Source organism: Neltuma alba, unplaced genomic scaffold (assembly GCF_004799145.2).
Source record: "Neltuma alba isolate B1F8T4 unplaced genomic scaffold, ASM479914v2 tig00010229_pilon, whole genome shotgun sequence".
NCBI lineage: Eukaryota > Viridiplantae > Streptophyta > Magnoliopsida > Fabales > Fabaceae > Neltuma > Neltuma alba.
The window spans coordinates 152543-170306 of NW_021635161.1; the positions used below are offsets into that span (position 1 = coordinate 152543).

At 31.0% G+C, this 17764-nt stretch overlaps 4 protein-coding genes across 4 annotated transcripts; all 4 read left to right on the forward strand.

Moving 5' to 3' along the window:
- The first annotated feature begins 4363 nt into the window (after positions 1–4363).
- On the forward strand, positions 4364–7436 carry LOC114755038 (ent-kaur-16-ene synthase, chloroplastic-like). The gene is made up of 5 exons (XM_028943909.1): positions 4364–4444; positions 6373–6428; positions 6525–6810; positions 6948–7128; positions 7259–7436. The coding sequence occupies exons 1-5, from the start codon at positions 4399–4401 to the stop codon at positions 7434–7436; spliced, it is 747 nt and encodes a 248-aa protein (XP_028799742.1). The 5' UTR covers positions 4364–4398.
- LOC114755029 (ent-kaur-16-ene synthase, chloroplastic-like) lies at positions 7435–8896 on the forward strand. The gene is made up of 6 exons (XM_028943901.1): positions 7435–7474; positions 7590–7710; positions 7819–7916; positions 8341–8453; positions 8552–8650; positions 8827–8896. The coding sequence occupies exons 2-5, from the start codon at positions 7631–7633 to the stop codon at positions 8627–8629; spliced, it is 369 nt and encodes a 122-aa protein (XP_028799734.1). The 5' UTR covers positions 7435–7474; positions 7590–7630; the 3' UTR covers positions 8630–8650; positions 8827–8896.
- Positions 8897–9465: 569 nt separating this feature from the next.
- LOC114755028 (ent-kaur-16-ene synthase, chloroplastic-like) lies at positions 9466–10145 on the forward strand. Its single transcript, XM_028943900.1, has 2 exons — positions 9466–9620; positions 9714–10145. The coding sequence occupies exons 1-2, from the start codon at positions 9474–9476 to the stop codon at positions 10029–10031; spliced, it is 465 nt and encodes a 154-aa protein (XP_028799733.1). The 5' UTR covers positions 9466–9473; the 3' UTR covers positions 10032–10145.
- A 3612-nt stretch (positions 10146–13757) lies between these two features.
- Positions 13758–17264, forward strand: LOC114755039 (cytochrome P450 71D10-like). The gene is made up of 2 exons (XM_028943910.1): positions 13758–13767; positions 16605–17264. The coding sequence occupies exons 1-2, from the start codon at positions 13758–13760 to the stop codon at positions 17117–17119; spliced, it is 525 nt and encodes a 174-aa protein (XP_028799743.1). The 3' UTR covers positions 17120–17264.
- The last annotated feature ends 500 nt before the right edge of the window (positions 17265–17764 follow it).

The following is a 17764-nucleotide window of genomic DNA, read 5'->3' on the forward strand; positions in this document are numbered from 1 at the left end:
TAATTCTTATCTTGAAACGATTAATAATTTTTTTAACAAAAAAATTATTTCAATAAATAAAAAAAGAAAATAAAATGCAACATTCATCGTCGTTGTTTTTGGCCATCAAAGCAATTATAGCCAATGTAAGAGAGTGGCCTTTATTATTTTGTGGATATTATTATCTTTTTAAAGTATATAGCTAGCAGCCTTTATTTGAATAATAATTAGGTGGACAAAATTCCCCCTATCGAAGACCTACCGATTCCTGGAAAAATGTTCGCCCACTGATTATTAAGACTTGTCGCCATCGGTCGCGTGCTCGACATAGATCTGAAGGGAACTAACTACCAATAGAAAATCTATATTCGTTCGATGTTGAATTAAAATTTAAAAATGATTTAAAAGAAAAGCAATGATGAGAATCTTTTGACTAAAAACATAAAATTATAAATTTTAAGCTTTATCTAGAAATAATTAAACAATAATCACTCATTCTTTTCAAACGAATAAAAACCAATAAGATTTTCTTATCAGATGACACTTCCCATGTGTATGTGTTGTGCGTATCTGTATTTGAACTTATCAATTCCAAAATTTCGTTAGCTAACGAAAGGTTATATTGGGATATGTATATTAACCCATTGTGACTAATAATGAATTATAAGAAATATTTGTAATGGCAAAGGTTAGTCAAATTATGAAATTAACTTGCTAATCCATATTGGTTCAATATAGTTAATAATAATACAACCCATACCTTTAAAAGCATTTTTAGTTCTAAGACTTTTGCTTTTGTTTTGTGAACTCTCAGAGCCTAGTACACTTCCGTTTTCTCTTCTATTCATTTTCTTTCTTCTCATTTCTCTTGCCTCCCAACCTTTCTTCCCATCTAAGCTGGGGTTAAATGTTTAGTTAGCAAAATTAGTTAAGCTTTCCAAGTTTGTGAGCTATATTTTGAATTGTTCAACTTGATCTTTTTTTCTCTGGCCACCATGAAGGCATTAAGCCAAGTGGCTAGTAGCTACCATAAATGAGTAGGAATGGGAACTTCCAGAAATGTATCTAATATCGTGCCAAAAAAAAAAAAATCAAATATCGTCTCTCCATGTGGCGGCTACTTAACTGGCGGCCACCATATCATAATTATAACATAATAACGGTAATGAAGGCTAATTACATTATTATTTTTCTGTCTTGTATTTTAAAATTAAAAAAGTGTGTTAATTTCTCATTATAAATTCTATTTAAATACTTAAATTTAAATTTGTCAACAATTTACACCTTACAAACTGTAATAATTGTAGTTGTAAGATCCTTTGATTTTTTTGATTAAATTTAGTCAATATTTCTTTATTATTTTAGAGTGGCTACATGAAATTGCAGCGTACTTGGACTTGTTAGGACTAGCACGAGATGTTGATATCGTTGCTCAGATTATTGATTCAATATTGATACTTCATCCCATCTTATGTATAACGTATTCTTGATTAATTTGCAGATTTGGGGGAAGGTAAACTAGTTAATTATAATAAATATGCAGCGAATCTGTGGTATTAAGTATATATTTGGTTCCTTAAGTTTACATTAAATTTCAGTTTAGTCATCGTTTTTTTGGTTAAACAAGACTGATGATGTTAAGATCAAAGAATTAAAAATACACTTATAAATTTAATGAATTAAATTAAAACTCGATGTACATCTAGAGAATCAAACCTTCACTTTTAGTTCTTTCAGTTCAAAAATTATAAAATCTCATTTGTTATACAACCTATCTTTTAACCATTACTATTTAATAAGTACATATAAAATGTTCCAATAATAAATAAAAATATTAAGAAAAAAAATTGAATATAAGAGATAAGATACAATGAGACCGCCGTTAGCGCGTCATTCATCCACAAAAATGGTTTATCAATCAGTTAATTTTAGTCCTAAAAATATGTGAGCTTTATTTATTTATTTATTAAAAAAGACAAACACACGTCAAATACAGCGTGCTTCTCCATCAAATCTGATGGCTGTGGGCCCCACTTGTCTGCTGCTCCCATGCTTTAATTATTGGTGCGCAAAGCGTTTAAGGGAAAATTACACCCAAATCCCACATAAAATAATTAACTTAGAAAAAGTCTCTAAAAATTCTGAAATGATTCCTAAATCTCCAAAGACCTGTATGTAATAAATTGTAATTGTGAAATTACTTACTTATCCCCATTAATTTTATTATAGCAATTCATTTATAACCTCAATGGTGACTGTTGACAACCCGAGGTGAAGTGGTTGACAACCTCAGCAATGCTCTTGACAACTCACTCTGTGGAGTACCAGTGGCATTCTCGAGGTTGTTAACCACTTCTCCTCGGGTTGTTAACAGCCACCGTTGAGATTGTAAATGAATTGCATTGGGTTCAAATTAATAGGGGTAAATAGGTAATTTCACAATTAGAATTTATTACACACAGGTTTCCGGAGACTTAGGAATCATTTCCAGATTTTAAGAGACTTTTTATGAATTAATTATTTTATGTGAGACCTGACTGTAATTGTTTCAGCCTTTAATATAATTTGTGCACTAGGTCGACGTCAATTCAAAAGCCAACCTAATAAATGCATGCAATGCGAGAAATTGTTAAAAAATTAATTTTCTTTATTAAAAATTATCGTCATAAAAATTAATTAAATCCATTGCCTCACCAACCATATAAACATTATTATAGTCATTTCATTGCCTACTCGTTACGTCCATATTATCCAGCCCCCACTTTTTATCCATCGCATAGATATGACTGGAAAATTAGATCAGTCAAGATAGGTTACGTTTCTCCTATTATTGGTGGCTTAGAGAAATGCCGTCAAAGAGAAGGCAAGAAAACGAATGTATTACTTTCGATTTTAATTATAAGACTTTGTTTGGAGGCTATAAATATCTTTCAATTAAAACTGGAGGTAGTAATGAAGATGTTTTTCCTTTTATCTTTGTTTGGCTTATGTATATATGTGTGTCCCTGTAAAAGTACTACACACTGTGTGCTCGTAGAAAGAAAAAATATTCCATCATTATATCACTAAAAAAATAAACATGGTGAGTGCATTTGAGAAATAAAATTAAGAGTGAATTTTTATTTTTACCTTGGTTAGTTATAATAAATATGTGGAGAGTCTATGATATCAAGTATATATTTGGTCTCTTAAGTTTATATTAAATTTTAGCTTAGCCTTTTAATTTATAAAGTGTATTTTAACATTGTTTAGTATAATCTCTTAATATTAATATTGTGAGTCTCATTAAACTTAACAAATTTAAATTGTGACTTTGCCATTGAATAATCACAAAATGTACTCTAAATTTTAGTTATTTAATATAATCATTTTATATTTAAAAATTTAAGCACGATTCGTCAATATATTAATTATAGAGTTACTGTTTACATTGCTGAGTCATCATTTTTTGTTTGTTTTAACAAGACTAATGATATTAAGATGAAAGGATTAAAGACGCACTTTATTAAAAATGCACGTGATGCAATTATTTAAACAAATAAAAATAGACTAGACAAGTCAAAATAGATTGCTCTCAATCTGTCGTGATTTTCGGCCGCACTATGGGCCCATTTAGGCCATTTGAAATGGATCATAGATAGGTTTTCAATTATGACCAAACATGAAGTAAGTACACGGGAAAAGTTTTATTTTGGTTTACGTAAAATATGTTTATAAGTAATTTTAGTTATGATCCCAAACAGAGTCTTAATATAATTTATAAATAAATTTTTAATAATAATTTATAAAATATAAGATAAGTATGCGAGATGAATTTTATCTCAATTTGTATAAAATGTTCTTATAAATAATTTGAAAACGGGGGCTATATCTGAGGATACCATGCTCGCCACCTTCGGTGTCCCCACGAAAACCCCGCCTGTTCATTTTTATAATTTTTATTTCATGAACAAAGCATATGATATTATAAATTTTTATAAATAAATCATGATTTAAATATGGGTGCACCAATTTGTGCACTAGGTCGACATTAATTCAAACCAACCCAATAAAGGCATGCAATGCAAGATTATTGGGTTTAGCCTTATCTCGAAGAAATTGTTAAGAAATTAAAAAAAATTAATTTTATTCATTAAAAATTCTCGTGATAAAAATTAATTAATTCCGGTGCCTCACCAACCGCATAAACATATTTTGGTCATTTCATTGCTTACTAATTACATCCATATTTTCCACATCCCACTAATTGGGGTGGCTTGGAAAAATGCCGTAAGGGAGAAGAAAAAAAAACAGAACGTAATAATTGAGATGTTTTGTCTTCTTTTATCTTTGTGTGGCCTATATATATGTCTGGGTAAAAGCAGTACACACTGTGTTCGTAGAAAGAAAAAATATTCCATCTTCGCTATCGGTGCCGCCATGTCTCTCTGGCTCCCTCGCTTGCCATCTCCTTCCCTTTCTCCAGGTTCTCTCTCTCTCTCTGCACAGAATCAGATTTAGTACTCATTGATGAACACTTTAAACTTTGGACCTTCCATGTCTTCCTCGGATGGTTAGGATTTGATTCTTTTTTTATTTTTATTTGTTTAAAATAATTATTTTAATATGGATGAAATCTAAAATAAAGATAATTTTTTCACTATCATTCTTTTTAAAAAATAAATTTTTCTATTTAAAATAATTAATTGCAGATTTCAAATTTAAACCATTCAAATCAGATATAGACAGTCTAGATTTGATGAGGTTAGGGTATTCATCAAAGTGATGGAAATTGGTTCCCTTTCTACACAACACACTCCACACTCCTTTTAGTCTTATTTGTAAGATTTAAATTTGGGGAGGGATGTAATCTATTTTATAAGTTTTAATTTGGATTTGTTTCAATATTTAGTGCATTTTTTAATATTGCTCATTATCATTTATTCTCTCTCCTTTTTGCCATGCTCTTTCATCACATTTTCCTATACATTCTCACCCATCATTTTTCTCATTTATTATAAATGCATATTTTAAAAGAAAAGTATATATATATCTTATCTGTTTATTATTTTTAATTAATTTTAACTAATTTTTGGTTACACGCTTTCTTTGATTCTTATTACAAGTCAACTTTAAATAGCTCATCAAGAGAAGTGGTTGAACCATTAAGAACATGGAAACAATATTACATCAGACTTATGTAAATTGTAATAAGAGTAATGTTTTAAAGATAAAAGTTAGTTAATGACTCATCTAATGACTTAATTTTTATAGAAGCATTAATACTTCTTTTTAGAAAGTGCCTTAGTGTGTGTTTGGTAGAGCGTTCTGAAGGGGGTACCGTGCGTTGAAGGGGGAAAAGAAAGCACAATGAGGCTTAAATTAATATTTGGATTCACAATACATCAAAATGGGCTTATGATGCAAAAGTCATGGTATCTCAAAAGCTAAAATTTATTGCTTTTACTGTTTCACATCACCTACTGCTGAGAGAGAAAATAAGACCATGAGAATAGATAAATTTTAAAATAAGATCATGAGAATAGATCACCAAATCAGATTCTGGAAAAAAAAAATCACAGGCAAAATTGCATTAAAAAACTTTCATAGGTAAAATTATATACAAAAAAAATGACCATGGGTAAAATTACACTATTAAAAATATAAAAATGTTGGGTGTATATGAAAAATAAAATTAAGACTAAAAATGCACCGTTACCCTTATAATTTTAATATTTTTCTTAAAATTATCACGTTATTATTTAATAATGTTCATATCTCTTTTCTATTAATTATCTAAACAAGTTTAAGCTTTTCAAACTGATTTTTTTACAAAAGTCAATCCAAACATAAATCACATTATACTATCTGACTTTTATCTAATCTGACTTTTGTAAAAGTCAAATTGAAAAAAAGTAACTTCTCTCACCGCTAATCCAAACACACCCTTAAGGGATAAAGGAAGTATATAGATATAAGTGTAACAGTTTTCTTGAACTCTCACAAAATCAAAAGAGAATGACATTTAACAAGTCTTGTAGACACCTGAAATTATGTATTCTGCTTTCCTTTCTAGCTGGGCTGTTTGTGGCTATGAAAGCGTCGCTTCTTGAAAGGAAAAGAAAGAGAGAGAATCCTCAAAGGAAAGAGAAAGGGTAAGGTGAGAAGACAAAAGGGAAAGTAAGGGCGATAAGGAAATTAAAGCGGAAAATAAGGAGAGAGAAAATTGTTAAATGGCATGTAACTCAGTTTTGGTAAAATGAATATGCTTGTCTTTTCATTAATGCATAAGAGTATTTATATACAAACGGAAGCAACCATATGGACAACTGTCCTAGTTATAAATTAACTAACAAAGTGTTAACTATCCTTCACACGGTATACTTAATTCTTGTCTATATTTTCACCTCCCAGCAACTTCAGATGGATCCAATGCAAGGAACGAAGTTCATAGCAGACCTAACATTAATGTAACGTATCATTCTTTCATTTCTTATGTATCTTCAATTATGACAATTAGTTTATAGAAATAAAAATAAGATGGTCGATTGTATTAACTAATGCAGATATTAGAGGGGGACAAAGTGAGAATAAAGAAGATGTTCGACAAAATTGAACTTTCTGCATCGAGTTATGACACAGCTTGGGTGGCAATGATACCATCACCTTCTTCTCCACAAACTCCTCTCTTTCCTCAGTCACTAAACTGGTTACTGCAAAATCAACAAAACGATGGATCATGGGGTCTTTCTGATCGTCACGAGTTGCTTGTTAAAGATTCTCTTCTATCTACTTTAGCTTGTGTTCTTGCACTTAAGCAGTGGGGTGTTGGTGAACAGAAAACTAACAGAGGTATTTATGTAACAATTTATGAATAAGGATTTCTTTTTGATTTAAAGGATTAACTATATAGATAAAGTCTTTGAAGTTTAAATTCAAAACCAACTATGTATAGTCAAATAATGGGGTGATCATTTGTGCTGATGAAGGACTGGGATATATCGAGTCCAACATTGCTTCAGCTCTTGATGATAAGCAACATTCTCCAATAGGATTTGACATCATCTTTTCTCATTTGCTCGAGCAAGCCCAGAAGTTGGATCTAAATCTTCCTCTTGGAGGGAAACGTTTAGAGACATTCATGCAAAAAAGAGAATTGGAGCTCCAAAGGTACCTTTACATATATAGTTTGCAGAGAGTTGTTCATGGATGTGTTGCAATAACTTATCAGAATTTTTATGTATTGGTTATAAGTTTTTTGAATAGACAATATCTGAGCTCTTACGTGCATATAGTGCAGTGGGTGGGGAAGCAAGTCAGAAGGATGGAAAGCATATGTGGCATACATCTCAGAAGGATTTGGGAAGTCACAGAACTGGGAAATGGCTATGAAGTTTCAAAGAAAGAATGGTTCTTTGTTTAACTCCCGGCCACCACCGCATCAGCATATACTCACATTAACAATGCACATGTCTTGATTATCTATTTTCACTCTTAGATAAATTTGGAAATGCTGGTAATTAATTCTCCCTAAAAAGCTTTGATGGATTTGTCTTCTTCTACATGACAGTTATAATTACGTTTTCCGACTAATATTTGTTTTCTTATATATGTACGTATGCTTTATTCAGTTCCAGCAGTTCATCCTTTTGATGTGTATGCTCGACTCCATATGGTTGATAGTCTTGAAAAGTTGGGTATTGATCGCCATTTTAAGGAGGAAATTGAAAGTATACTAGAGGAAACATGGAGGTAATTAACTTTGTGTACTTCAAATGCTTGAAATTGAAAATAACTATTATTCTAGGAAGCAAGAAGGCTACAAAATTTGATCTCCTGCTCGATTTGATTATGAAACAGAATGTGGCAAAAGGAAGAAGATGACATATTTTTAGAACCCACCACATGTGCCATGGCATTTCGTTTGCTACGTTTGCATGGATACAATGTTTCTTCAGGTTTTTGTGTCTTTTTCAATTCAATAAAAGGAATCAAACAAAAATAGCTAAATCTGATGTGATAATTTGTGTACTACTTTTTCAGATGCATTTGATCGGTTCTCAGAAGACAGATTTTACAATTCTCTTCTGGGTTATTTGAGGGATGTCGAGGCTGTTTTGGAGTTACGTAAGGCTTCTCATATAGTTTTGCATTCAAATGATTTAGTTTTGGAGGAACTAAACTCTTGGACACAACACTTCCTTGAGGAATATTTGTCCTCTTCCTCAAAAAATGCTTACAAGCTGCCTTCTAATCATATTGACCACGAGGTGTGTGTATATTAAACTCGAAAATTCAATTTTGATTTCAACTTTCGATGATATTCTAAAGTCCCATGTCAGTAAGATAAGCTAAAAAAATCATTTCATATGTTAATTTCAGGTACCTTTTGCTATGCGTTTTCCTCATCATGCTTATTTGGATTTCATTTTAAACCGAAGATCTATAGAGCATTACGACGCCCATCAAAAGAGAATTTTGAAATCTTCATATTGGTACTTACATCATATTATGGATCTCAGCACACTCTATTTTTCATGCGAGCTTCCTGAAAGTTCATAATCACTCTGTTTGTCATGGTTTTATTGCTCAGTTCTATGAATCTCCCCAACAAAGAATTCCTCAAATTGGGAGTAGACAACTTCAATCACTCTCAACTATTATTTCTTGAAGAATTCAACCTGTTCAACAAGTTAGTATCATTTTCAAGAACTCAAAACTGACTATATATATAAATATGTTGCTTTAAGAAATTATGTGCATTTATTTTAAAATGCAAATAACATTTAACATTCAATTTGTGTAAGCTTATTCATTCTAACCTGACGCCAATCTTTAAATTACTGATAAGTAGATATTTACAATCAGGTGGTTTATGGAGAGTGGATTGGAGAAACTACATTTTCCAATCTCAAAAGCAAAAGCTGCCTATTCCTTCTTGACTGTTGCAGCAACACTGACCTCCCCAGAACTTCGCGAAGCACGCCTGACATGGGCAAAGCAAAGCTTGTTGGGATGTGTGGTCGATGATTTCTTTGATGTTTGGGGTACTGAAGATGAACACATCAACCTTATTCAGTTAATGGAGAAGTACGGTCTTTGTAATGAACCCCTATAACTGTTGTCTATTTTCTCTCTGCATAATATGAAGATTATGTGTTTGGAACATTGGATTGCAAGTGGGATGCAGATGTCGACAAAGAAAGTTGTTCTGAGACGGTGAAGATAATATTCTTAGCACTAAAGAAAACAATTTATGAGATTGCAGCCGAAGCATATGAAGTTCAAGGACGGAGTGTGTTGAACCACTTGATTCAGATCGTAAGATCATAATTATCTCCTTGCTTTCTTTGCTAATTTCATCATCGCACTAAACTCTATTAATCTCTTGAAATATTGACATGTTTTGTTTTCAGACGTTGGATTTACTACGATATGAGTTAAAAGAAGCGGAATGGTGCAGAAACAAGTGTCTGCCAGGTATAGAAGAATATGAGCGCAATGGAATTATATCAATGGCCTTGGGACCAATTATTATCCCCGTAATGTACCTTATTGGACCTAAGCTTTCACAGTCTGTCATTGAAAGTGATGAATACAATTACCTCTTTGAGCTTGTTAGTATTTATGGGCGATACCTCAATGATGTTAATGGCTACCAGGTGATTTGACGAGTCTTTTCCTTTCCCTTGAATATTTTTTCTAGGTTTTCGTAGCACTAAGTGAATAAGATTATATTGTATCTGTTTCTGCAGAGGGAAAAAGAAGAAGGGAAATTTATCAACTCCATAAGCTTGCGCCTGATTCACGGCCGTGGGGAAGAACGTGAAGAAGAGATCATAAAGAAGATACAGAGTAAAATAGAGGACAGGAGAAAAGAGCTGGTGAGATTGGTATCAAAGGAAGAAGGAAGCAAAATGCCAAGAGAAGTGAGGGATGTGAATTGGAAAATGAGCAGATCACTTCACCTCATTTATAAGAAAGAAGATGTGATTCATGCGAAGGAGATGCCAAATGAGGTGCTCAACATCAGAGATATAGTTCTCAACAGTCCCATTATTTTAGATTCATAGATCACTCGGGGGATTCCAAATTCCCTCATTTGATTGGAAATTAATTTCCAACGAGATCGTGCCTCAAGAACAATGATAGAGAGAGGAGAGACTTGTAGGGGTTTTGCACCCTAAAAGCTTTGTATGATGTTTTTATATCTTTGGCCCCTCGAATTTTATACAAACTTTTTAATTTATCATGGAAGTGATATATATATATATATATATATATTTGTTTTCAGCACAATTTTTCTTGATGGAACTGAGACAACAGCAGCAACCACAAAGAGAGCAATGATAGGAATGATTAAAAAAAAACAAAAGTAATCAAGAGGGGTCTATGTATCAGTATTTGTTCTAAACATTCTGAGCACCTCCTGCATAAAAATCATCATACCTTTGTAATCTAGTGTTCATATCGGCTACAAGCACTGAAATAAATAAACAACACAAAGGATAGGTTCAGAAAATCAGTAGCAGCAGTAGAAGGGTTCAAAGCAATGGTGGTAGAAGAAGAAGAAGGGAGCCACAGAGAATTCCCAAGAATGGGACCAGAGAGAAAATCATCCAAAATCATCCATACCCTTTCGTAACCAATTTTACCCCTTATTATATCATCTCCTCTGCCTCTAAATCTCACTCGTTCCTGTCTTGGGCTTCCCATTGGGCCTCTATCTTGGCCCAAATTCTTAATGACCGTTACAAACCATTTTTTCAACTAAAAATGTTCAAATTATATCAATAGGGGTTAGGTCTAGTGGAAGGGGTTAGTCCCTCACAACATGACGAATTAAGGTTCAAATCTCCGCTGGGAGACGTGCCCACATTTAGTGCTTGACAGTGCTTCGAATAAAATTGCCACCAATAGGAGGATACCTATGCTTTGGCAAAAAAAGAAATGCTTAAATTATATTTTAGATTAAAACTTTGATTAGTCACCTGTAGAGGGTCTTAGAAATCCAGATATCATCTCCACCACCACATTCTATATCAATGTATTATTTTTATTTTTTATGTGGAACAAATTAATCGACAATTTTCATGACTAATTAGGTTCATTATTTACAAGTATAAAATAAACCTCACTAAAAAATAGACCTGGCCAGGTAGATCTTTCACTATGATACAATATTCAAGAATCTGATTAGCAGCTCGTTTTTTAACCAATAATTTGATTGCAAAGTTCTCGCCTTCATCAAGAATTGTCTCTCTTGGAAATTAAAGTTGAGTAGCTCCGTAAAAATTAAACACATTGATAGATCATGAGGTCTACCTGGTCGTAATAAGTCGGTGACCAAAGACTCCATTCTATCTACTTTGGCTTGTGTTCTTGCACTTAAGTAATGGGGTAAAGTCAATAGAGGTGACTGATATGGTTTTGAATCTTATTATAATTAAATTCATTAGTTTTATTTTGAAGAAGCATATAATGAAATAATTGGGAGATTCTTTTTTTGTTGAGGGACTTGGATATATTGCAACAAACATTGCTGCGGTTGATGATGATAAACAAATTTCTTCAAATGGATTTGATATTATCTTTGCTCATTTAATTGAGCAAGCTCAAGTCTGGATCTAAATCTTCCTCTAGTAGGGAATCTGCTAGCGAAATTCATCCAAAAGAGGGAATGGGAGCTCAAAGGTATCACTTTTTGTTTTTTTGTTTTTGTCTCTCCACATGTTCATAAAACAGTTGGCAAATTCTTCATGCATGGTTCACAAATAGCAATCATTTCCCACAAGAAGTGGACTACCAAGAACACTCATTCATTGGTTCTCCTACTGGCAAGCGCGGGTTTCAGCTCTGTTATGAACCCATTAAGCAGATAGTCAACACTTGCATGAAGGATAAGCTTTGGCTGATGTTGTAAAAACTGGGTGTCAACATTAGAGTTGAGAGTTATGGGTTCAGTGTTAAACTTTTAACATGTCAAGTATGTTTAATTGGGAAGCTATGTTCATATTATTTATTAATTATAGCTTGCTTGGTATTCAAGAAATTTAATTGTCTTTATTGTTTGCTTTTTTAATTGTTTCCTGTTTTTAAAGTTAAACAAATAAAACAAAAAATATACAAGAAAAGCTAAAAATATAAATAATTTTGTTTCAAATTTTAGATTTGCTCATGGAACTTCTCGTCACAAATTACTAACAAAATTCTGTTACAAATTAGTCACAGATTACCAATAGAAAATTCTGTGGTTAATTAGTGACAGAATTTTTTATCAAAAATCCATTGATAATTACCACCAAAAATTCTATCAAAATTCTGTTAATAACTACCGATAATATTCTGTCGGGAAAATTTGTGACGAAAAAGTTAATCTGTTAGAATTATTGAAAGCATAGAAAGCAATTACTCCTAGATGTTATTGGTCTCTAGGGGCGATACCTTAATGATGTCAATGACTACCACGCGAGATAGATGAGCAATTGATCGATCTCAATTTTCACATGCATCTTGTAGGAAAAATAATAAAGTGAATATGAGATCTAGATATGTGTGTGTGCGGTTTTATGTGCAGAGGGAGAAAGAACAAGGGAAACCGGTGAACTCAATAGGCTTGCGGTTGATTAATGGAAGTGAAGAAGAAGAGATGAAGAAGAAGGGTGAAGAGAAAAGGAAAGAGCTTATGAGATTAATGGTGAAGAAAGGAGGAATCATAGCATCCATTGATGTGAGAGAGGTGTTTTGGAAAATGTGCAGAACTCTTGAGGTGATTTATAGGAAGGATGATATAATTTATTCAACGGAGATGCCTGATGAGGTGCGGAGCATCAAAGTCAGAGATATAATACTCCTCCGGTCCTTAATATAAGACCCATTTATCTAATTAAAGAAGTTAGGTAAGTTAGTTAATTATAAGAAATGTGACACATTTTTCCTAAAACATCATAATCATCTTTTTTAATACCTATTCTCCCTCTTCTACTCAATTATAGTTGAGGGAATATCTATAACGGTAATTTAGAAAAAATTGATAAATATAATAAATGAGTTTTATATTTAAAACCAAAACTAACTCAAAAATTAGGTCTTATATTAAGGATCGGAGAAGTACTTGCCAATCCCATTGTTTTGGGCTGTTAGTTCTAGGCTTGGCCCATTATAACTCTTTTTGGGCCATAAATATAAGTGTTGGGCCTATTATAATGAGGGTACCATTATAAGAGGACGTGATTTTCATTTCTTTTTCTTCTTAGAACATAATGGTATTATGTGTATCAATGAGGTTTAGGTCCATTAGAAGCTAAGGAGCTAGTCCCTACAATGTAGTAAATCAATATTGGCTAAAAGTGATAATGCTGGTAAACTAAAAATAGCTAGATAATTAATTTAAAAAAATTAAAAGAATTAGTTAAGTTAGTTATTTATAATAAATATACGTTGACTTTTCTAAAATATTTTTTTTATAAGCACAGGTATCCTCTTATTAGAGGCAATCCTATTTGATACCTCTTTCAATGAAAATTCAAACCTTGGTTCACCAAGATAAATTACTTTCTTTAATGATATGTATTGAAATCACACATTGGTAGAAATCTCCTTCAATCAATAAGAATACTTTGAAAAAAATGTGAGGTAAAATGAATTGAAGTCTTATATTTATAATCAAATTAAAGTTTTGACTATTTTTTTATACTAAGAACTTGAAGTAGTATTGTTTTACATTTCTTCTTGTTTTTTTTTTGGAAAAAAGGAATGTCATAGCACTTATTCACAAAAGTGCCTCGAAATGGGAAAACATGGCCAACGGTCCTGGGCTGACGGCCTTATTTTTGGGCTCATCATAATTCATTTTGGGCTAGAATAAACTGATGAGCCTATTATAGTGAAAGTTGCTGCAACGTTGTGTGTGTGTACACGCTAAAAGCAACAAATACAGTCACTGATATGGCCGCACGAATGATGAGAATTTAACAATAATTATTTGAAATATATATATGTGTATATATTACTAAGTTCTATTCAAGAGGACCGACCAATATAATGTAAGATATTTTTAATTAAATCATAGAGTTAAAAAAAAAAAGCAGTTAAATGTAATATACAGTCTAATTTTTCAAAAATGATAATAAATTTTCAAAATTAATTTTAATTATAGTCATTAACATGTATCATAAAGCTGAAAATAATGCTTCTCAATAAATTAAGAGTTAATTGCATGAAGGATACTTTTGAAAATACATCATAAATGATTTATTAAATTCTGCAAAGATGACCATTTCTCCAGAAGGGAGTTTAATTTATTGTGGTCTCGAGTAGGAAGGAGTAAAGAGAAAGTGATTGTCATGTGGGTCCCAACTGAGTTTTAGAGTCCCCATAAAAAATAGGGCCCACATGTTGGATCAAGTAGAAGAAAGTAATCACTCACAACACTTTAAATTAAAGTTCAAATTTTTGTTTAAAGAAATGTCGACATTGATATTAGAAGTATTTTATAAATAAAATCAGAGGGGGTATATAGATATGTTATCTACCGAAACATAAAGTTTTCTATGAATTTAATTACTCAGCATCTTTAGCATCAGTACCAAATGATTGCAGTGATTTTGCAAAAAATTGGTGTTATTTATAAGGCATTTTAAACATATTTCACATGAATAAAAAAATCTAAAATTACATTAACTCTGTCTTAAAATATAACAACTTTATAATTGTACAATTATTTAATATATAAAATTTTTTAAAAAATAATAATTTATATTGTGATAAATGAAAAACAAAATAATACATTCATATTAAAAATTTAAAAATATGACTTATAGCAAGACAAAAAAATTTCTCTCCATACCTCATAAATAAATAAGACTAGAACACAGAAGGGAAACTTCCTTATTGCATCTAGGAGGATGAAAAATGCTACTACTTGAATGTGCATGCATTATTCAATTTGATTAATGCACGGAAAAAAAAGTTTGAATGCCAACCTTTCGGAAAATTGATGGCTCAAATAAATGACAAAGAAAAGTCTGAATGAATGGGGTTTTTTTTTTTGGATACTTAAAATAAGATGAGATATAATATTTTTTAGAATACAATACACCGATTACCCTTCTATTTTATTTCAATTATAAAAATCTCTCTTTATTTTGAAAATATATATAAATCTCCCTTACAGTTAAAACATATGTTACATAAACCTTCATCCTATATTTAAAATTTTATTTCTATCCATCCAAACCGTTAGTTAACTATTAAGTTTGATTTTAAATTATTTTTTACCAAAATGCCCCTTTTTAAATTAATAATTATTTAGACATTTATATTTTCCAAAAAGTGTTTTTATAAAATCAACAAATAATTGTCTTTAAAATTTCTAATATGTTATAAAATTTATTAATTTGATCTAAATCATAAGATTTTATAATTTTCATATTTTACTTTAAATCATAAAATTTCATTAAATTAGTTAAATTTTTAATCAAATCTTTATATTTGCCTTAACTAAATGAAATTGATATAACTGTAAAAATATAATTTAGGAATTTATTAGAATGAGGAGTAAAATAGAAAATAAATTTTATTTTAATATAAATTTCAGTTAAAAATAACATTTTAGAATATTCTTAACACTGTAAACTAATTGGACTAAACTGTATATTTTTAAAAAAGAGGAAAAGTCTTTGTAATTAATGCAAACTAGAAGGGTAGTCAAACTATGTTACTATATTTTTTATTATCGGCATCAATATCATTCTTTATAATTTCATTGTAAGCTGTTTTCTAAAAATAAAAATATTATTTTTCCTTATAATTAACTTCTTACTTCTTTTCCTCTTTAATGATTACGTCCATATTATTTGTATAATTAATTGCTTCTAAGAATTACTCCTCTAATCCTATTTATAAAGTAAAGAGATAAGACATTTTTTGGTTCTATTTATGGAGCATTGAAAGAATTTTTTTTATGTATAATTTTACCTTTCATTTATTATTGTGTTGACTTTATTTACATGAAGTATAATGCATATTAAATAGGGATAAAGTTGAAAAGTTATTGAATTTTAAATGAGAGTTAATAAAGTTTAAGATTTTTCTTAATCTGTATGAAACATATTAAAAATGACTTATAAATAGCACTAGAGGAATATATGACTAATGGCATTAAATTTATTTTTCACAACATCTCATTTTCAAAAACAAAATATCTTTTGACTTTTCTTTTTGTTCATGTGAACCACTCATTGGTGATCTTTGTTTTCTGTAAGTGAGGGACATCCATCTCTCCACACATTCTGCGATATTAATTAAGGAGTGAGACTACTTATAGTACCTTGTGAATAATGAAGCCAATCGTAAATTTTCATCTGATTCTAAATATAACAAGTAGTGAATAAATTTATTTTAATTCTAAATATAAAAATTTAATTTATTTTGGCTTTTAAATTTATAATTTTTTAAAAAATCTTTTTAATAATTACACATATTGAGTGAGTTTTTTTTAATCGAAGATAGTTTTTAATGTCAATAATTAAATTGAGTAGAAAAGTCAACGAATACATTTAACTAAACTAAATTTTTTATAAATCTTTATAAATTAGTTATTTAATTTCTTTATTAATCTCACATCGGAAAATAACGTATATAAGAAGAAGTAAGAAGGGTCTATGAAAATGAAGGATTCGTGGACGAGTCAAAACTCCATCAGTTGAAATATGTAATGACAGTCATTCAAGAGACTTTAAGGTTGCACCCACCTCTTGTTTTGTTACTTCCGAGACAAAATAGTGAGATTTGTCAAATTGATGGCTATGAGATACCTCTCAAATCTACGGTGATCATAAATGCTTGGGCTATTGGAAGGCATCCTCAGTATTGGAACGATGCTGAGAAGTTTCAACCTGAGAGGTTTATTGACGGCTCAGTTGATTTCAAAGGCACCAACTTTGAGTTTATTCCATTTGGTGCAGGAAGGAGGATATGCCCTGGAATGTCATTTGTGGCACCAATTTTAGAATTGATAATAGCAAATCTGCTTTATCATTTTGATTGGAAACTTCCTAATGGAGAAAAGCCTGAAGACTTCGACATGTCTGAGATCTTTGGTGCTGTAGCAAGAAGAAAACATGACCTATGTTTAGTCCCCTTTACATATCAGCCTTAGCTTTATTTCCTTATTAGTAGAATAATCACTCGGCACTCACATGCACTCCCACTTACGCGCACACGCCCATCAGCTTTGCAATAAGTAAGCAACTGTTTTTATAATATGACCATTTCAGTGATGAAGTTGCATGATTTTCTTTTTAGTGATGTGAACCGTACGTATATGAGATTTAGCTGATTTTTAAGGCAGCTAATTATTACTGAATAAGAATAATATTTGATTATTTGACGAAGAATTCTCATATGAATCGCAGAAATAAAATGAGTATGGTAATTTTTTTCCCCCAGAGAGTGACATCCAAGAAATATGGAAGAAAGTAAATTATAGGGAAAATTACAATGAGGTTCCAAGAAATAAAAATAATTGTTAACAAATCCCAATAACAATGACAAAATAACAACTACTGGATCTTAGTTTGTAATTATTTATCTTTCTTAGGACTTCATTGTAATTCTCCCTAAAATATATTGAAGGGCCTAATTTTTTAATAAAACGAAGCATTTAGGTCCTTATTTTCAAAAAATGACTGGATTGATCGATAAAAATGTCCTTCCTTTCCTTTTGAGTTTTCTTCACTCTCCCTATTCCACAATGAAGAAGGGACAGAACCCGATGTTCACAATCCGATATATTTCACTTATA